Source organism: Rhipicephalus microplus, chromosome 4, assembly GCF_043290135.1.
Source record: "Rhipicephalus microplus isolate Deutch F79 chromosome 4, USDA_Rmic, whole genome shotgun sequence".
NCBI classification, from domain to species: Eukaryota; Metazoa; Arthropoda; class Arachnida; order Ixodida; family Ixodidae; genus Rhipicephalus; species Rhipicephalus microplus.
Window position 1 is genome coordinate 42078542 of NC_134703.1, and position 21542 is coordinate 42100083.

The following is a 21542-nucleotide window of genomic DNA, read 5'->3' on the forward strand; positions in this document are numbered from 1 at the left end:
TGCTCAAAATAACGCTGCAAAAGTTCGATAGCCTTTTTAGCTGATTGGTCTGGTGGCACCACTGCACTGGCAATATTGTCATCACATTCATCGCTGGAAGGTTGATCCTCATCTTACACTTCAGCAATCATTTCCTCGACAGTCTCCTCTCGACAGGTATGAACATTTTCATCAACTGATTCATATCCCTGCAGCGTGAAAGGGGCAGAGGGCCCGACCTGACTGAATATTGTCTCAATGTCGGCATCAGCAGGGCTTTCTTCTTCATTAGGTACTGCTTTCTTGCGCTTGAAAGCCAGCATGGTGAAAGCATCTGTGTATTGTTGTTGCCTTCACTTGCTCCAAGGCACAAGCCAAAATGTGGATGGCTGCCAATTAATCTATGCTGTAGCATTTCCCGCTGCCTGCTCTATGCAGCATTTGATGGAGCAATTGTCTGCGGTAATGAACTTTAATGTTCTGAATAACCCCTTGATTTATCAGCTGGATTACTACCGTTGCATTGGCTGGCAAGAACTCCAGAGTGATGGCTTGGAGTATTTGAACCTGACCGTGGGCTGGGCAATTATTCATGATGAAGACAACCTTCCTGCCTTGCCTCGTAAATTGTTCGCCTTCCCCCTGAAGCCAGTTTTCGAAAATGGCTATGGTCATCCACGCTATTCCGTTCCCATGGTACGCAACGGGAAGGTGTCGAACGCCTTTGAAACAACGTGGGTGCCTCGATTTCCCAATTACCAACAGCTTCAATTTCTCATCTCCTGTCGTGTTTGCACCCACCAGCACGGTGATGTGATCTTTACTGCGTTTTCTCCAACTACAGGCTTCGCCTTTGAAAGTGAGAGTCCTTGATGGAAGCGCCTTATAAAAAAGACCCATCTCGTCGACGGTAAAGACGCCTCGTGGCTCAAAGCTCATGAAAATTTCCTTAGGCCGCCCCTGTTGCCAGTCGATGCAAATGTCCCCATTGACTGTAGCACTCTCACCTGAGATTGCTTTGAAGACTAGGCCATGGCGTGTTTTGAAGCGGCGGAGCCATCCCTCGCTTAAGACGAAGTTCTCAACACCCATTTGCATGGCGATCTCTCGAGCTTTCTGCTCAAGAATTGGTCCGCTTATGGGCATATTGGAATTCCGTGCACGCTTGAACCAGAGAAAAAGAACTTTTTCTAGTTGTTCATAAGGCGTCATCTGTATCCGTTTAGATTTAAAGGTCCCATTCTTTACAGCGCCTTCAATCTTTCCTCTGTGTTTGCAGATCTGCAACAGCGTCAATTTTGGGATGTGTTTTTTTGGCACCTCCATCTTGGGCAGGTGGCTTCAATCGAGCTCCTGAAGAATTCGCAGCTTTTTTTTTTTTTTTTTTTCAAGCGAGAGTGCATGGTGCGGCCGCTGACTTTCCATCTGGCTGAAATAATACCGCGATCCACCGCACTTAGCCGCACAAATAAGCCTAACACATAACTGACTCGCCGTCCTGGCTCCCACAGCTACCACAAGTTAAAATAGTTACTGAATTGGCTTGTCTCGAGGTGTTGAGGTTGTGAGACTACTTTTGGCCTGAACAAGTCTATGCTGTGTTTAGAGTTAGTGCCGTTCAACAGTAGGTGACCAATATGCACTGTTTCGATTAATCTGTACACTTTACTGTGCAACACATAGAAATCCAGCCATATGGGCCCGTTTAGTTCCGTTAATGAGGCATTTTCGTTTGAGGGGAGATGCTCCTCGAAAAAAAATTTCTACAAATATTTGTGACAGTTTATAGAGTTTGAGCTCCTCTTTTCAAATATGCTTTCATTTTCTTGATAGCTCATTTAGTTAATTTTTATAGACAATGCATTTGTAAAAACAATGCATTTTTGTTCAAGCTTAGGAAACAATAGTAAGCACAAGGAAGCTCTAAAAATAGCAAATGTTCCTCTTAATGAATTGAAGTATTCAATAAAGCAAATAAACATTGTGTAACATATGTGTGCTGGCCTAGAAAAAAATTCTAATGCCGAGTTTCAGTTTTACCATGCTCAAAGAACAAGCTTTTGAAAATATCTAGCTGATCATGCTTTGGAGACCTCTGAAAATTGCTTATTTGAATTCAGGACATGTTAAACATTAAGCATGCCAAGTTTCATTGCATTCCGACTTCATGAATCGTACAAATTTTAGTGCACAAACTATAAAAATGCCGAAAAACAAGGAACTGAGAAAAACAGGTTTGAAAGTTGAAAAACATGTTTAACTCTATACTCTTCAACCGATCTGCACGAAATTCACATAAAATGTTACCAAGGCTCTCAGTTCAGTTTTAGAAGGATCCAGCGCCATACGTTGGGCCCTCGCAGCCTCTGCGAGCTGCCTCATCCAGGCGGGATTTTTTTTGCGGCACTGCTGCGAGGGGCCGTTGCTTCAGCTGTGACCTGTGCCGTCATGCTGGAAATGCGCCTCTTGTTGGCATCCTTGCCTAAGGAAAGCAATTCCTTAGACGGGAGAACTCCAAGTTCCTGAAGCACCTCTTCAAACCCAGAGTGCCCTCAGTTGAACCAAAGGACAGCGATTGCCGTCTCTGTTTCAACCACGGTTCTTGTCACAAATTTTGTTTTTGGGCACAACAGCCATACGTTGCTGTTGAGCGATTCAGCTGCGTTCTGTGTCTGTCCTTTCATGCAACGCTGAAGCAGCTTTTCTTCTGTCAGCCTTTTGTAGACTGGCAGCATTGCCTTGCCTTGGGAAGGAGTCAGGATGGGAGTGTGGGGTGGTGCTGGCTCACCCAGTGCTTGTGCTCGCTTGTGCTTGCACCAAGACGCGTCACCGTCTGGGCAAAACTTGCGACTGCTGGCACCATCTCTCGAGCAAGAGTGGAAGTAGGATGCCCAGACAGCACAATACATGTTGCGAACACTGCCTCGGTTACTTGTGATTGGGACTTGAAAATAGCACTGCAGCTTGTGAATTGTTGCGTCCTTTAGCTTCTGCCCTCTTGCATCTTCAATTTTCGGAGAACTGTTCCAAGTCTTTTGGCGACATGATTAGTGCAGTCCTCCTTTAGCCTAAACAGGAACACCTTCATACAGATTCAGTTCTGACACTGCAGTATATGCTTTGCTGTCCCCATCAGAAAGGAACGTTGTGAACTGCAAAGGTGTGCTGTAGGAGTCTGTTCTTTTCCATATACGTACTGCAGCCTCGGTCTCCATTGCGTGTGCTGAACAGGTTGTGTTTTTTTCACACACAGGTGTGTTAAATGCTTGCCAAATTTATTTTCTATCCTCCATGCCTTGTGCCTGCTGCAGCTGAGGCAATAGTTCGACAGCACCTCAAAGTCTAAACACAGCCCCGTGGCAAGGGAAATGGCCGTACTCACACCATTATGGCTTTTGTGGCCGCTTTTTTGCCATGTTTCGTCGAACATAACTGCTACATTTGACGATCCGCCGTCATCTGCAGTCAGCTGTCTTGCTCGTGCGAGGTTTTCAGCAACGGCTTTCATGGCGGCTGGGTGCACTTTTTTGGCAATGGCTGTGAATGTCTTATGATGCACTGGTTTTGTAATGCCAAGGATCACGCAAAACCGCGCAAGCTGATCGTGTCTGCCGATCGCACGTGCTGCGACCACTGACTTTACATTCACGGCGAAGCTTTCCCGTGCGCTGCCGCTGGCGGATGTATCCTCCCTTTCACTGCATGATGCAGACACGCGGCTTGACGTGTACGTTGATGAAACGACAGTTGTAGCACATGCGTCATTTCGGCAATGAAGTTCTAAAAGCAATGCCTGTCCTTTTCGTTTATCTGCCAACTCTTGAACAGACAGCTTGCACCGTCCGCAGTTGGGGCATACTGCGCCGCTGACGAGGTTCTGCATCAAGTCCATCTCGCAAATAAATGCGCTGCCGCTCTCACCTTGATGCTCGCTTTCGTCGTTGAACATCTTCATTTTTCTCTCTGAAGCACTGACGAAATCATCGAAGCTATGGATAAAGGTCAGAGAATCCAAATCGGGTGCTTCGTTGTTGCCGGGGCTAGGCCTAGCAGCAGACGAACTTCCCGTCGCCGGAGCTCTCCGCTTGCATTTGGTGCACCTTCCTTTGAACTGGTGCCTCGTCATAAACTTGCGTGAACGAAAGTCACGTTTTTTGCCGTAATCTATCGGCACTATTGCAGAGAAAAAGTAACTCGGGCGGTTGTTTCTGCCGTCTCGTCTCGGCAAAAGCAGAAGAATGAACAAAGAGGATGCATGCTGGAATGCTCGCAACCAATGGCGGCGCTCCAATCATGCCACGTGACTTGAAAGGCCCACACGCCACGCTGGAATGCAGTGGGGAAATGATTTTTTTTGTTGTATTTTCAGCTAGAATGCCACGCTGCCGAAGTGGGCATTTGGAAGTGAGGGTTAGGCCTACATGCCCGCGAAATTTCAAGAGGCGGCGATGCGACAGAGCGAAGTGCCGCGCGCGCGAAAATCTGGTAATCTCGCACTTTTGCGAGCTACCGCGAGTGCTTTAATTGTATTTGTTGATAACTTCTAGTTGATTCTCAGCTTTTATTTTTCAATATATTAAAGAGAAGGCTTGGAGGAGTACAAAACAAAACACGAAATTGACTTTTTCAAAAAAAATCGCTGTTTTTCAACCCGCATCTCCCCTTAAGCGAGTTTCGTTTATTGGAGTCCACTGTACTATGTCTCGCACACCAGGTCATAAACAAGTGCTTTGGTTGCCTTGGTTACCTTCCTTCGTTGTCTATACACCTGCATGTCTTAGTTGTGAAACGCCATGTGTAGTCAGCTTTCAAGACCTTTTACTGCTCTGCAGCAAATTGGAAGAGGAGCAGCTACGCATTGTCCTGGAGCAGTCTCGGCAGGAGACACAAAGAAGAATAGGAGGAGGAGGCAATCACAGGCGTGGGGCATCACGTTCTGGCCGCCGAGGTTGGGGAGGCCCCGGAAGAGGGGGAGGAACTGCCGAGAGTTGCCCGCAGGCTTCACCCCCGCCACATCTGGCAGGGCCCCCAAACCGCCGCAATGGCTTCACCATCGTGGGCAGCATAGATGCCGGTCCCCTCACCTCCGGAGCCAAGCTTTCTCCTCCTTCACTGCACCAAGTTCCACCTCATCCTCCTAAGCCTCCACTTTTGCCTCCTCCTCCTCCTCCTCACCAGCCACTTCCTTCCCCTCCGTCATCTACTAGTGCAGAGCCTGCCGTGTCGTTCGACCAGTGGCTGTCTCTGTGCAGCCGCTACATGCCCCTTCTGGCGCAAAGCATGGTGGAGCTTCAACGCACGTGTGCCACGATGCGTTCTGTGGCTCCATCTCTCGAAGGGTCACCCCTGTTGCTGCCACCCCCACTTTGGTCACCCCACTTTCCTCCACCAGCTGCACAGTCACCTCTGTCACCCATGCCCCCTCCTCCTCCCTTAAATCCACCCATGAATCCACCCTTGAAATCTCCCATGACCTCATCCACGACCTCACCCATGGGCCTGCCTCCTTCCATAGGCCCTTCTCATGTGGCCCCACTTGAGGGGGGTCTGCTCAGTGCTGTTGCTGCCTCAACCTTCCAATGCCTTACCCCGCCAGTACGAACACCAAGGCCGGTGAGTTCTCTTGGTCCCATTTATTTTGTAAAAGGGCAGGAATAGAGCTATACTCAAACTTCGATTAAACGAAGCCGGATGTTATGAAGTACGGCTAAACCCCTTTATGAGAGACATGCTGCGAGCAGCAATTCCTGTCTTCGATATGAGAAGTCTCTTATAGGCAGGGTACCTCTTATGCATTTTCTTGCCAACCCGTATTTTAGCGTAGGCGCACTAGTGTCTCTTACACCCATTTATCTCTTATATCAGTGTTCCTTATAAAGGGGTTCAACTGTATTGGTTATAATGAAGTAAATGAAAAATACTCTTCCAATAAATAGTCTTAGGAATAATCCTTTATAATAAATTTTTTTGTGAACTTATTTTTCTGCAACATACAACTTTGTTGTTATGACAAAGTTTGAGTTTATGTTGTAATACTACATGTTGTATCTGGTGTGGTTTGGGTAGTGCACACAGCCAGTGGACTTTCTTTTTGCTCGACAGTCTAGTTTTGTAGCTTCAATTTATCTCACAAATTTATTGAGCACTGCCAGAACTATAATGTAGGTTGAGCCTGAATATAAGACCGCCGCCCATCAAAGGGTGCTCTCACTGAAAAACGAAGGATAAGCTGTGTGGAAACGCCTTTTATTTACTTCCCTCAACCATCCAGTCTCCCACTCGGGAAGAGAAAGGGCTGAGACTTTACATTTGAAACTAGGCTTGTGTGAATAGTGAATTTTTGGTTCGAAGTGAATTCGAAGCAAATCGTGATTTCGATCGAATTATTTTGAATTGAATTTGAATGGTATGTATGACATATAAAAAAAAAGGGAATATTTATTATGACCTAACTATCCTGAAATGAAGAAAAGGCTCTATGCAAATGCAATTTTTTTTTTTCGCTCGAAGGAAGTCGAAACAACCTTGAGTAGTAGTTTCGGTAGGATGCGAGTGATAACCTGTAAGATACTTGACGTCTTAAAATTTATTACACTTGGAGCATATAAGTTGTCATAACAAGCTTAATAAAATGAATTGATTTGAGGGTAACATGTTCCTTTAAAGGGGCCCTGCAACACTTTTTCAAGTAGCCATGGAGCTAGTAAACATGCTTGTTGCCTCGCAAATTTACCGCCGCAAAGTTTCTAGAATCAGTCCAGTACAAGCGGAGTTCCACTAAATTTCTCGCACGCTGCAATTGTATTCTCTTCTTGCCCCGACGAAATAGCTGGAAGGTAAGCAGGGAAGAATGGCACGGCGAAATAAAATACTTTACACGCACTTCGTGACTTTAAGCGCCTCATTTTTTTTTGTCTTCGAATGCGTGGCTTTTCAGTGCGATCGGGCACATACTCATGGACAAGCGGTGGCCCCAGTAACGACGAGCACTTCATACTCAAATCGGCCAATACCTGCGACCTGAGCCGTATATTCCTTCTTGGCTGTGACAAGTGATTTCTCGGCCTGTGGTGTCATTTGCCGACGAAAGAAAGCAATTTTTAGCTTTGAAATTTTATTGTGAATTGCAGGCTACGAGCTGTGCAACAATATTTGCCTCACGTGTTCTCGATAGCGTCGACTACCGATTGGCAGCGTTTTTTGACCATGTTATGCAGGTGTTGCAGGGCCTTTTTAAATTTGAAGGGGGGCTTCACAGCAAAGCGAATTTTTTTTATATAGGTGCTTTCACTGTTTCGTACTCCTACATTGCAGTGAAACCATTTTTACAGGGAGTGACATGCGGAAGAATATACACCTATTCGTTCATTGCAAATACTTCGAACATATTCGGTATTTTATATTCGAATCAAAGCGAATTTGAATACTCAACTATTCGTTCAAATATTTGAAGCATTCGAATATATGCGCATGCCTATTTAGAACACATTGCAACCGTGATAGAAGGCCTTTGATACGTCCTCTCAAAAGGCATGCTCTTTCGTAGGCCCTTTCATTTGTATGCACTCACAGGTAAAGATCATGAGTGGAGCTCCCCCGTCAAGTCTGGATAGGCAGTGGTTTGACACAGAGTGATGTTTTCTTTCAATTGCTCTGTGTCATGTTGTTAACCTGCTGCGTCCAGTAGTAGCAAATGCTTTCCTCAGAAACGCTGAACTTGCTGTATGCTGCAAGATTTCCACATGCCTCGGTGAACTATATAGCTCTTCTAACGGCCGTCATCATCATAATCGGCCGCCTATTAATTATGGCACACTCAGGTGCATGTGCACACCCCTGTGTTTTTGTTCCTCGTGCGGCGTGCTCCGCGGTTAGGAAAGAATAAAGTTCTGCTCCTGCCGTCAGCCTGAACAGGTTTCTTGTGTTTTCGCTCACCGGCACATGCATGGTTATAGAGGACCTAACCTCGGTCCCTTTAATGTGGTGACCCGGACGTGAGTACGGCAAGGCGAGCACTGCGGCATGGACAAGACTACGAACGACAGACCGACGAACGGCACGGAAGGCATCGCCACGGTGCAGATTCGGCTGCAGTCGTTTTGGCCACAGAATACTGCAGCCTGGTTTATGCACATCGAGGCCATATTCGCCGAAGGCTGCAGTTGTTTTGGCCACAGAATACTGCAGCCTGGTTTACGCACATCGAGGCCATATTCGCCCTTCGGCGCATTACTTCGCAGCAAGTGAAGTATCTGCACGCTGTCTCCGCTCTCTCAACGGACGCGGTTGCAGAGTTCTATGACCTTGTGGGCGCGTCCTCCGGAACAGATTCTTATGACCGTTTAAGGCAACGGTGCTTCATCGCAAGTCTGTGCTTCTCAGCAAGCGTCTTCAGCAGCTTCTCAACAAGGAGGAGCTCGATGACCGGCAATCGTCAGAACTTCTGCGCTGCATGCTGTGGTTTCTCAGTGACTGTCAGTTTGGCGCAAACAGCTCGCTGCTGCGAGAGCTGTTCTCTCAGCGCCTGCCGCAGCACGTGGTTATTGCCTTGGCTACCGTACCAAACGACCTGCCCTTTAACAAGCTGGCGGAGCTGGCCAATCGTGTCACTGACTATTCGGCAAGAGGTACTGTGGCAACGACATCTACCCTTCCGCTGTCACAACTCTAAAACTGCAGTCTCGCCTCGAGCAATTAATTGAATGCCTTGCTGAGACGGTTAATGCACTACAGTCACCGTTCCGCCTCGTCGACGAGACTGCGATTGCCGTCCCAGATCTTCTCCGAGATCTCACTCCCGTTCAGGTCTTCGTCAACCCATATACTGCTGGTATCACAGCACCTTCGGTGCCAGTGCGCATCAATGCCGACCTCCTTGTAACTGGCAGGGAAACATACCGCAGAGCCACTAATGGCGGCCTGTGACTCTTGCCATACGACAAGTCTCCTGTTCTATGTGACTGACAGGATTGCCGGACATTGATTTCTCGTGGAAACAGGTGCAGAGGTCAGTGTCATTCCTGCGGCACAACTAGACCGGCAATGCTCTCCAAAAACTGCACCCCTTTAAGCAGCCAACAACTTTCTCATCAACACATATGGTTAGCGCTCTCTTACCATCGATTTGGGTCTCCGACGCACCTTCCGATATGTATTCATTGTTGCAGACATACGCATGGCCATATTGGGTGCTGATTTTCTGACCCATTTCGCCCCGTGTTGACCTTCGATCATGTTGACTCATCGACAGAACGACTAGTACGTCCATACAGGGCACTCTCGCACCTCTAACAACTACCACTGGGAAATTGCCACAGATATCATCTGTGTTCGCCTTAATTCTGTCAGACTTTCCAGCCATCACGAAACCTTCCAACCATGAGCTGCCAGTCCGCCACAATGTCATGCATCATGTAGTCACTACTGGCCCTCCGCTATTTCGCGGACCCAGACTCCTTGCTAGGGGTCGCCTTGCCATTGCAAAAATAGAATTTGACCACATGCTGCAACTGGGCATCATCCGTCCTTTGTCGAGCAGTTGGTCGTCAGCTATGCACATTGTACCAAAGCATGACCCAGGGGATTGGCGCCCGTGCGGCGACTACCGGGCTCTCAACGCGCGCACTGTCTCTGATCGCTATCCCCTCCCTCCCATTCACGACTTCTCTGCCAACCTCGCAGAAGTGGTGATATTCAGCAAGATAGACTTGGTAATGGCCTATCACCAGATTCTGGTTGAGCCAGCAGACATTCCCAGGACTGCATTTGTGACACCATTCGGGCTTTTCAAGTACGTTCTGTAGGGAGTCCGTCCTGTGTACGGCTCACGCAGAAGCCTAGCTAATGTTCCAGCCGCACACAGTTGTACCGTGCAGGATTAATGTCCCCTATCTGTAGCTCGTCTCATTGCACCTACATGGGTTTGGGCGAATAAGGCAACAGGCTAGGTCAGCAACACACTTTATTGCTATATGTTAGCAATAGCGCGTAAATGTCGTGAGGAGATACTAAAGAAAACAACGGTAGACGCTTACTCCTTGGTCGTTGTCCTCCTCTGCTCGCAGGGGGGGTTGCTGGTTCGACCTCCTTCTTCCAAGGCCGTTGTCAGAGAGGCGTGCGGCCATCCGTACACTAGTTTTGTTCACTGACCCAGGTTTCCTCACCCTGACGAGAATAATACCTTTTCTCGCTGAGGGAAGGGAAACCCGTTCCACACGCCGGGAAAGGGGGAATCGCGAGTGCTGGCCGCAGGGGTGTTCCATCCCCTCGCAAGAGGCTTTATGGACTTTCCAAAGGACAGTCATTCCCCCGCAACTAAGCAGGAAAGGGGGAAACGTGAGTGCTGGCCGCAGGGGTGTTCCATCTCCTCGCAAGAGGCTTTATTGACTTTCCAAAGGACAGTCATTTCCCCGCAACTAGGCTGTCGCGTTGCCGTAAAAGGGAAAGGGAGGCTGGGCGCACATGCTAATCCACATCCCCCCCCTTAAGAAGGCCCCCAAAGGACAGAGATTGAAATGGCTGAGAGTATTTTGTTGTTCATCATCGACGAAGGCTAGGACAGTGGGTCCCAATCCGTGCCCTCCTGCGGTTGGCCCTTTGTTGCAGGTGCTGCAGGTGCCCCCACTTGTCCCCGCTGCATTCAAAGTAGCCACCATCACTGATGCCGTGCCCACTTGCAACATGGCCAGTCATTGCCACCGCTGTCACCTCCACCGCCGTTATTGCCACTGCTGTCGGTTTCTCTGCCCTTACTGCCACCATGGATTTGGTGCTGGTAGAACTCTGGTCCGGGCAGCGCCCCGTTGAGCCCCGCCACTCAGGTCGTTGGTGGCGAATGGGGGTGGCCAGTCTGAGATCGGTCTTCTTCATCACTGGCCCCCAGTCGCCCTCTCCAGCATAGTCTGGGCTGCAGTAACGGTTCACGGTTCCCCCGGTCTGGCAGGCTCGAGAGTCGTCTTCAGCGTGCCGCGCCATGGCCTCAAGGTAGCAGAGGCCATAAGGGTATCCGGACAACCATGGCTCGGCTAGGTAGGCTCGTCCTAGTGACAGCGGCTCTGATACAGCTTGTGCTCCCGGCTGGGCTGGCAGCTGGTCACCCAGGCGCCTATTGTGTAGACGCCCGATGAGGAGGGCAATGGAGTAGGTCGGAAGTGGCGTTGCTTGCTTAGGTGGGGCCATGATGACTAGATGGATGATATTGGGGGGAATCCGGCGAGAGGAGTGGTTTCCTCTCCGAGCTGTTTCGGCGGCACCTCTTTCCCTTTCGACTCTCCATCTGCTCGGTTAAAGTCGACACAGAAAGGACAGGTTAACAATCGCACATGTGTTGCGTGCGAACCCTTGCGTCTCGTGTCGAACATATCAAACGCAGCCTGTCATGGAGAGTCGTCTCCACCTGTTACGCAGAAGTAACGCGTTTCTGGGTTCTTCACTAGATGTCGAGCGATCTCACCCGCCGCCTGCGGCCTCGAAGGTGGACTGATTGTAGCCTCGTGCTCTTCCCGTGACACGTAGCGTTTCACGTCACATACATGCACCGGTCCGCCGCTCGGTTTGCCTTTCATGTTCGCGAGCCGATAAATGAGCAAGGAAAATTTCTCTCCCACTTGGTACGGCCCGGACCGTTTCCGTGCTAGCAAGGCAGCAAACTGTTTGCTAGCATCGCTGAGAATGTGATGGCGCCGCAGCACCAGATTGCCGACTTTGTAGTGTACGTTCCGATGCGTGCGGTCGTACTGTGCCTTCTTCTGTGCCCTATTAGTGCTGAGAATATACCGAGCTTTATGTAAAGCTTCCGCTAGCTTCTCGCGCAGCTGCATTGCGTATTCAGCGCTTGCTGATGTCGCCACTGGCACTCCACTGCGATCCGCAAGTACGGTCTCCATTGGATTCTCTCCCCAGGTTCAGAGAAGAAGGTGCATGCCCAGTCGATCGGTTCACGGTTGATCGTAATGCAAAACCAATCTCTGGAGGGTAGGTATCCTGGTCCCTTTGTCTTTCAGAGAACGCAAGCATGTGCTTGGTGTTGCGATTGACTCGCTCCGTGGGGTTCGACTGAGCATGGTAGGTGGTCGTTCCCTTGTGCTTAATGCCCAATGCGGCACACGTGTCAACAAACGCCTTCGCAGTGAAATAAGAGACGTTGTCTGTCATGAACTGCTCAGGAAACCCGAACCTGGTGAAATCATCCCTCAACTTCTCTAAGATCACTCGAGCCGTCAAATTCCTAAGGGGGAAAAGTTCCACCCATGAAGTGAAGTGATCCGTGATCACCAGCAAGAACTTGTTTCTGCTAGGAGTTGTGGGGTACGGGCCCATTGCCTCACATGCCACGATTCGCCAGGAAGTCTGACTGTTAATCGGCTGCATGAGGCCAGGTGGACGTTTGCCTTGTGACTTGACGCTTTGGCACACTCGACATGAACGGGCGTAGCGAATTACATTCAGCTTAATGCTTGGCCAGGTAGCGAGGCGACACAACTTAGCTTAAGTCTTAGAGCCGCTCGCACGCCCGGCAATGCACGAGTCATGAAAGTAGTGAAGTGCTCCTCTCATTGTGCGCGGTATCACAACTTTAAATGACTCACTTGTGTTATCGTCAAATGGGATTTACTTCAGCAGGATGTCATCAGAATCCAGCAGATATGAATCCAGTGCGCTCAGAGCATTACCAGCTGTTGCCGAGCGCTCCGCACCGACAGCAATACCAATTGCCCCCATGTGTGTGGTGGCTTCACTATTACCCGACTCCCGGAGCCCAACGAACAAAATGGATCTTACTTCTGAGCTTTTAACAGTTCTCTTCTGCTGAACACAATCCCTGCGCTAATGACAGCCTCTACGTGGTTCTCGCTTTTGCCTTGAACTAACGCTTGCTCCGCTGTTTCCGTCAGCGCGAGTGTCTCGCCCTCAGTTCGTTCCGAGTTAGCCGCGTGACTTGTCTCGTGTTGGACTGGAGCATGCGATGGTGTGTCGGCCACGGCATTGTTCTTATCCTTGCGATAGCGAACAGTGAAGTCGTGTAACGCAGCAGCAGCAATGCCCAATGCGCCAGGCGGCCACTTGGTTCATTCAAACGCCTCAATCACGTGAGAGCCATGTGGTCAGTCTCGATCACAAACGCAACTCCGTCAACGTAGAAGTCAAACTTACGGTGAACGAAAACTATTGCAAGACACTCTTTTTCGGTTACCGAGTGGTTCCTCTCGGCCGGCATTAACGTACGGCTCGCAAACGCAATCGGTCGAAGGGAACCTCCATGCTCCTGAAGCAGAATTGCTCCTAAGACCAGGTCGCTTGCGTCTGTGTGAATCACAAGCTCCCCGTTCAAATCGGGTAGCTGTAGCTCGGCCATGTTGGCCAGCAACTTCGTGAGGCGACGCAGTGTGGCCTCCTGCTCTTGGCTCTAAGCCTGAGGCTCGCCATTCCTCAAGAGCTTCGTCAAAGGCACCTGCACTAACGCGCAGTCTGGAGTGAACTGGCAATAAAAGTTCACCATCCCCAGAAAGCACCTCAGCTCACCGATATTGTTCGGCGATAGATAGCCGACTATCGCTTCAAGCTTACCCTTATCCAGCAAAATGCGACCCTCATCAAGAGTGAATCCCAATAATTTTATTCGGGTTGCCACTGTCTGAGCTTTGTTCAGGTTCAGAGTGTTGCCCGCAGACCTAAGCCTTTCTAGAACGTCTCTCAAGTGGCGCAAGTACTCCTCGAACGTTTTCGAGTAAACCACTGTCATCTAAATATGCGAGTGTGTGCTATCACTTTGCACCTCCCAGAACTCGGTCCATTAGCCTCTGATGTGTAGCGGAAGCTCCCACCAACCCGACAGACATTCTCCAGAGTCGGAAAAGTCCTCTATGGCATGTGAAAGCCGATTTTTCTTTATCCCGCTCGTTCATCTCGAGCTAAAAATATCCACGGCTAGCATCGAGCGTAGTGAAGTATTTCGCTCCGCCTAGGTTGGATACTAACGATGAAATGGAGGGAAAAGGCTATGCGTCCTTCTTCGTAACCTCATTCAGCCTGTGGTAGTCTACACAAAGGTGATATGTATCATCTTTCTTTGGAACTAGAACTACCGAGAAACCCCATGGGCTGTTTGACATCTCAGCTACGCCTGTGTCGATTAGTTCGGCCAAGGCGGCGTCAAATGCTTTCCGCTTAGCCAAGCAGATCATTCAGGGATTGCATTTCCAAGGTCATGCATCACCCGTGTCAATTCTATATTTGAGCAACGTAGTGCGGCCGGGGCGGTCAGCAAACACCACGTTGTACTCGTACAACGACAACGACAGCTGCGCTCGTTCCTCTTCTGGCAGGTTCTATGCCTCTACCAAAAGCGGGTGCAATGCCCTTCTCTGCAGTGCAGCACATTGTTCCAGTGGGGTGGCTACTCGCTTTCTCGGTGAGCTTTCCTCCCCGCATACACTGCGATTAGCATGCTTTTGTCAATGCGGGGGCCTTCGAGAAAAGCTCTAGCACGTCTCCGTCATGCTCGGTAACCGCCGTTTGTAATGTCAATGACAGCATCCGACTTGGTGAGGAAGCCTCGACGCAGGATTAGAGACATTGACCGCCCAGGAAGATGCAAGAAACGTTGTCGTCTCACTCGTCTATCTCAGTGGATCACTAGCCTAGCCATGCCGCTCGATTGTGCTGTGCCCGTAGCAAGGCGGAAAATGTTGTTGTTTTGTCTCAAGGGAATATTGTTCTCGCAGAGATGGTGCAACACATCGTGACCGAATGAAGAAGTGCTTGCCCCAGTATACAAAAGTGCTATGAACTTCTTTCGAGCTACCGTTAACTCGATTAGCGGTGCGGGCGAGTCTACGGCATCGCTTGTACGACAGACTGAGGGTGCAAATGATCCAAACACATCAGTGGGATTACTGATTGCCGTGCGGGGTCTGATGTGGATCACCGATGGCACAGCCCATTTCCCGAACCGCGCGTTTGCTCCTGACCCGGTGTGCAGTCGCATTCGGGGGCAATGTGCCCCGGCGCACTTCGCCGATAGCAAAGATCGCGGAAACCATGCCGGCTCAATCGTAAGTCCCCTCGATCAGGGGGACCTCGCTCAGGGTTGCGCTGCTCGTTACGTCACATGTCGACCGCGCGCTCCTGTCGTGGAATGTCACGCGCGGGGGCAACGTGGGCCGTACGAAGTGGATAAGCGTAGGGGCCTAAAGTGCGGTCTGACGGCTCCCGACCACGTGGTACATGCTCATTAGCGAACGATGCTGGTGCATTACCCCTAAACACTTCTGAGGCTATCCCGCCACCACTCCTCGCACAGTGAGGTTCGAATGACCGCGCTACGGGCAGAGGTAGGCGATACGATTGTGGAACGAGGATGTCCCCTTGTATGCGCTTCGTTCGGTGGTGAGCTCTTCTAGGTCTGCGAACTTGCATCCCCTGAAGTGCGGTACAAAAGTCGGGTGTGCTTGATGCGCAACGTGCGAGACTTTTTTTGCGTTGTTGGTGTGAAGGTTACCGAGACCATACAGTTCGTCCATCGCCCGTACTTACTCCAGCAAGGATTCGTTCAGATGCTGGGTTCGTCGTCTACCTTGACACGTGATCACACAGTCTGCACGAGGGCCTGTGCTGCGTTCTGCAGGGCGCTTGCTTGGCTTTGCATAACTGACAGCGCATTCTGTAAGAATACCTCGCTCGAGGGCAAATCGTTGCCCGCCGACTCTCCTACAGTTGCGGCGTGTGTCGAAGCAACTTATGGCGGCGCCTCTCTGTTTGCGTCGCGAGGTGTCCAAGCGCCTGGCGTGGCGCTTTTAGTCGTAGGCCTAATCTGCGCCAACGCGGCCTCTGCACCCTCCTGACCGTCCTGCGTCAAACGACTACAATCTACGCTGTCGGAAAGTCGTAACAGTGCCCCCGCGTTAGCCAAAGGATCGACACTCTGCGACGTTGCATCAGACAACATTGACAAATCTTGGAATTACGACATGCCTGTTGTCCTACGGGTGGAGAAGCGTCGGTAGTTGCTCGCATCCACAAAACTAGTCACGTTGCCAAATTCATTGGTTGGGCGCCAGATGTAGCGGGTCCGTCCTATGTACAGCTCACGCAGAAGCCTAGCTAATGTTCCAGCCGCACACAGTCGTACCGTGCGCAATTAGAGTTTCTTATTCGTAGCTCGTCTTATTGCAGCTACACGGTTCGGACGAATAAGTCAACAGGCTAGGTCAACAACAAAACTTTATTGCTATACGTTAGCAATAACGCGTAAATGTCACGAGGAGATACGACAGAAAACAAGGGTAGATGCTTACTCCTTGGTCGTCGTCCTCGGCTCTCAGGGGGGTTCGTGGGTTCGACTTCCTTCTTCCAAGGCCGGTGTCAGAGAAGTGTGCGGCCGTCCGCGCGCTAATTTTGTTCACTGACCCAATTTCCCTTAATCGACGTAGCACGTTTTAAAACATAGGACAGGGGAAGGGACAGAAGGGAGCAAATGTCCCCTGTCCTATGTTTTCCCTGTTTCCCTTCCCCTGTCGTATGTTTTAAGACGCGCTACGTCGATTAAATATGTCTTACCAACATGCCCAACTTTATACTGCAGCCAGTTTCCCTCTCTCTGACGAGAATAATACCTTTTCTCGCTGAGGAAGGGGAAACCCGTTCTGCGGGCCGGAAAAGGGGGAATCGCGAGAGCTGGCCGCAGGGGTGTTTCATCCCCTGGCAAGAGGCTTTATTGACTCTCCAAGGGACAGTTATGTCCTCGCAACTAGGCTGTCCCGCTGCCATAAAAGGGAAAGGGAGGCTGGGGGCACGTGCTCTCCCACAGTTCGCATGCCGTTCGTGTTGAGAAACGCTGCTCAGACGTTCCAGAAATTTGTCAACAAAGTAATCCGTGGATTACCCTTCGTATTTGCCTATCTTTACGACCTCCTGGTAGCTAGCGTTTCTCCCGAACAGTATTACAACCATTTGCGTCTCCTATTTTCTCGGCTCCAAGAACATGGCCTTCTCATCAACCCCACAAAATGTATCTTTGGTGTCGAAGACATCGAGTTCCTCGAGCATCATGTGACTAGGGAAGGCATCAGACCATTGGATAAAAAAGTTAAAGCCTTACGCGACTTCCCTCGCCCGACATCTATCTGAAAGTACCACGAGTTCCTTGGGCTGCTCAACTTCTACCACCGGTTTCTCTCCAACATCGCCCACATAATCATACCGCTCGTCGACCTACTCAAGACCACCAAAACTCCGTCATCCCCCCTGACATGGACGCCTAACGCCGAATCGTCCTTCCAAGCTGCCAAAAACGCATTGGCAGACGCCACGCTGCTTGTGCATTCTCTGTATGTTGCACCAATGCGTCTTATCACCGATGCATCTAGTGTGGCTGTCGGCGTGGTGTTACAACAGTTGCAATGCAACTCCTGGTATCCACTCTGGTTTTTCTTGCAGAAACTAAAACCTGCAGAAACGCGCTACAGCATGTTTGGTCGTGAGCTGTTAATGGTATACTTAGGCATTCGACATTTCCGACATCTACTTGAGGGCTTGAACTTTCACGTCCTCACAGACCACAAGCCTTTGACATCTGCTTTTCACGGTAATCATGACACTTATACCGCACGAGAAATATGACACCTCAACTTTATCTCCTAATTCGCCATAGACATTCGATACATTGAAGGCCCAGTCAACGAGTCCGCAGATGCTCTCTTGTATCGATGCCATATCAGCGGCCACACTTGACTACGAAGAAATTGCCGTGGTGGAACTAACAGATGTCGAACTTCGGGACATTTGCTCATCCACAACATCACTGGCGCTGACTGACGTTCCCCGTCCATTTTCATCGGGCACCATAAATTGCGACGTGTCACGGGGTCGAGCTCGACCAATTGTTCCTCTCCAACTTCGCTGTAACATATTCAATGAGCTGCATGGCACCTGTTACCCCGGAGTTTGTGCTACTCGGCGTCTCATTACGACCTGCTTTGTGTGGCCGAGTGTGAACTCTGGCGTACAGCGCTGGGCGCATGGATGTCTCTACTGTGGCTCCAATGGCTCCAAGAGGACCCGACACACGAAATCGCGAATTCAGTCATTTTGCCCACTCATGCACGGTTTGATCACGCTCACATTGACATCGTTGGCCCATTTCCACCGTCTCGAGGTGCTCGCTACATCTTCACTTGTGTAAACAGATATACCCACTGGCCTGAAGCTTCTCCTCTCGCCAAGATAACGGCATTACCGTGGCTTCAGCATTAGTCAGTGGCTAAATCTCGCGCTTTGGATGCCCCAGTGTTGTTGCCACCGATCGCGGCCAACAGTTTGAATGCGATCTCTCGTGAACTAACATGCCTGCTTGGAGTCCGCCATATTCATACTACCACTCACCACCCATCGGCAAATGGAATGGTTGAACGCCTTTATCCTCATCTTAAAGCCGCCTTGATGGATCGCCAGGCTCGTTCATTATGGGCTGAACATCTTTCTCTCGTACTGCTTGGCGTACGTTCATCTTTCAAGGAAGACTTCGGCTGCACAGCTGCGGAGTTGGTCTATGGTACGACGCTGGGTATACCTGGGGAATTTTTCATGCCAGGTGCTGTCACCACACCCGATCCAGACAGTTACGTGGAACAGCTCTGTTTCCTCTTTCCCTGCCTGCGTCCTTGCCCTAGTCGTGATGCATTGTCGACTGACGTCTTTGTCAGCAAGTACTTGGCCACAGCTAGCCACGTTTTCGTCCGGCATAAAGGTATCCGGCCCTCCCTTACGCCTCTCTACGAAGGCCCATTCAAGGTGCTCAGTCGGACAGAAAAAACAGTCACCATCAAGCTCAATGGACGTAAAGAGGTCGTGGTGATCGACAGAGTTAAACCCACCTATCCAGCGACAGCGCCCGAAATATGTGCTTTAAACTTCTTTGCCACCACTGACATGCAGGCTCCACCCGATCGCCTGACCGCTAAGACTGTTTCTTTGGGACCAGTGCACCACTTCCCTTTTTATCAAAGGGGGAGAGCCCTCTAGCGGTCATCATCATCATTGGCCGCCTATTAATTATGGCGCACTCAGGTGTATGTGTACGCCCCTGCGCTTTTGTTCCTCGTGTGGCATGCTCTGCGGTTAGAAGTTCTACTCCTGCCGTTGGCCTGAACAGGTTCCTTGTGTTTTCGCACGCCGCCACATGCATGATTATAGAAGACCTAACCTCAGTCCCTAAAGCTGTTATTCTTGATTGCTATTACGGTGAACTGTTGTCAGTCTCTATCATTTTTACACGAAAGTAGAAATAAAGCAGCTCGAAGGCCAATGAAGAAGAATGAAGACTGAAAATGTGGCTGCCTCACGGCCCTAGGCTGGCATTAAAACGGCACCAGCAATGGCAATGAAAATTACGGTGTTTGGGTCCTTTTGCTCATGGTTGGCAGACTCCTTTTTTTTTTAAATGATCGTTATTATCAAACAGGAGTTTATTGATAACAGCTATAAAAAAATTAAATATTTATTCACACTTTTACGGTATAGTATACATTTTGGTACTGTTCTTTAGGCCCTTTGTGCAATATTTTTATTAAAATAAGTAAAAATAGACACCTATATCTAGGTTTTGCTGTCAGCATCATGTTAAAGTGTGTCTCATTATCATTTTAAATGTTATTGGCATGTAATACTGTATGATTTATTCTAGTTGTCATTTTAAAGGTTCCATTGTTCTTCACATGCTTGTTGTGATCTTGTCTTGCCCTTCATTGTACTTGGTAGGGCAGTTCTCCATACATTATCAGCTTGTGTCCGTTCAGTCTGCATTGCTGATTCCAAGCGATTTGTTCGTGCTCTGCAGGTCCGTGGTGCTGGCCACAGTGCTGGCTTGCAGCAGAAAAATTTGCAACACGATCACCAACAGATGCCAGCTGCACATTTCGATGACAAGAGGCAGCAGCACTCCAATGAACAGGTGAGCAAGCCTCTCACATAGTCGTCAACAGCTGCCTTACTAGAGCTGTGGATCATGTGCGCAGATCCACGTTGGAGAGCAGGCTTCAGGCGATGCGGGTCATCGTCTGCACCATAAAAATGCGCAGCACCATCCGCATCAACCACCTCCTCCAGCAGCTGCTAATGCTGGCAGAAAGCAGCCACACACTGAACTGGTAAGCCGTTCATTGGGGCTGTGTGTGGCGTCTTGTGAAGAGATTTGCAGGCCATCAGTGCTGTAATAAGCTGCAATATGATCGAACAACACCCTCGATAAAGTTTTGCATGCTTCCGATACCAAGCACAAGACGATCTCCGGGCATCGTGCTCTAAGTAGTAGTGTGACGGAGTGATCTTATCGCACGCTCATCCATTGTCATCTGACGAGGAGATTTTTCTCGGGCAGTATTGACGGACAATCACTTGCAGCGGTTGTTTCATTTTCTCGAAGTTTTGCTTGGTTCGGCCATCAAATGCAGAGGCAATGGCCTTTCTTGCACGTTGACAAGCTCGCTATGTTCACAGTACAGGGAAAGCAGTCAATTCTGTGCTCTGAATGTTAAATAAAGGCCATGTCTTGTGAAAGTGAAACTGTGTCCGAAGGTATTTCCGAAGGATTAAGTCACCTTTCATGTCCTGGAGCTTGTTTTGTGATTTAGCACATTTAAAAATGTCATCACTCATTTCATGGGGTGTTTACACTAGGTGGCCTTGCCATTCACAAAGTCACCTTGTTTATGTTAGAGCCACTGAGCCATGAGGGAGTTGCAAAGCTCTTTGTTCCTTAAAAGCTGGTGTTACACAGGAAACGCTGTGTCGCCATAATGTTGCAAATGAATACAGTCAAAGCATAATAGTATCGGCCACAGAGTACTGCAGCGCCACAACTACGAAAGTGGCATTTATTTGAACTATTATCGAGGTGTATGGTTTCGAGTGAAATGGTAAACATACCAGGTGCCAACGTAAGGCTGAGGGCTACTGAATTGAGTATATTCATTTTATAATTGTTGATTTTTGCAACAGTTCCAACTTAAAAAAGCAGTCAAGTTAAAACAACAGAAATTGAAAAAATAAAAACTAATAATAAAAAAGGAGTACATAGCAATACAATCGATAAAGCATATTTACGCTCTTTATTTGCATCTTCGGGACGTAGAAGTGTAACACGGTGATACTTTTACTTGTGCTTAAGCCATAGTCATGAAGGGGTGGGCCATTAAATGTGCTTGCTTTAATGCAAAAAAAAAAAGGCCCCCACCTCCCCAAAGGGAATCGTGAGGAAATGCGAATGCACTGCGTATTGTCTATAACAACGTTTGGCACGGGAGAACCCAGCATTAGAAGAATAATGTTTTTTTTTTTTTTCTTACACCGTGCAGCCATTAGCGTGGTTCACCGGCGGGCTTGGCGGCGGGCAGCTGCTGGTGTTAACACGTTAATGCAGCTTTTTGGTTCGTTCATGAAAGCTGTTGTAGGCGTTGTTGCAGCAGGCTTTTCAGCATGGCCACGCTATGCATGGGTGAGAATCACGTCATGACACTGTTCGGAAAGAATAGAAAGCTGTGGACATTTTTTGAATAAATGTTCTTTTG

The 21542-nt window shown here is 49.3% G+C and overlaps 1 protein-coding gene across 4 annotated transcripts in view; it reads left to right on the top strand.

Annotated features, from left to right (window-relative positions):
* Window positions 1-21542, top strand: part of LOC119171917 (uncharacterized) — a 54009-nt gene that overhangs the window by 19144 nt on the left and 13323 nt on the right. For all 4 annotated transcript variants that reach the window (XR_012894881.1, XM_037422805.2, XM_037422804.2 and 1 more), the window contains exons 7-9: window positions 4812-5592; window positions 19814-19927; window positions 19992-20123. Coding sequence is in view for 3 of the 4 variants with exons in the window: in XM_037422805.2 (XP_037278702.2) it covers window positions 4812-5592; window positions 19814-19927; window positions 19992-20123 (1027 nt within the window). In the remaining variant the exon portion in view is untranslated. The remainder of the gene's footprint in view (window positions 1-4811; window positions 5593-19813; window positions 19928-19991; window positions 20124-21542) is intronic.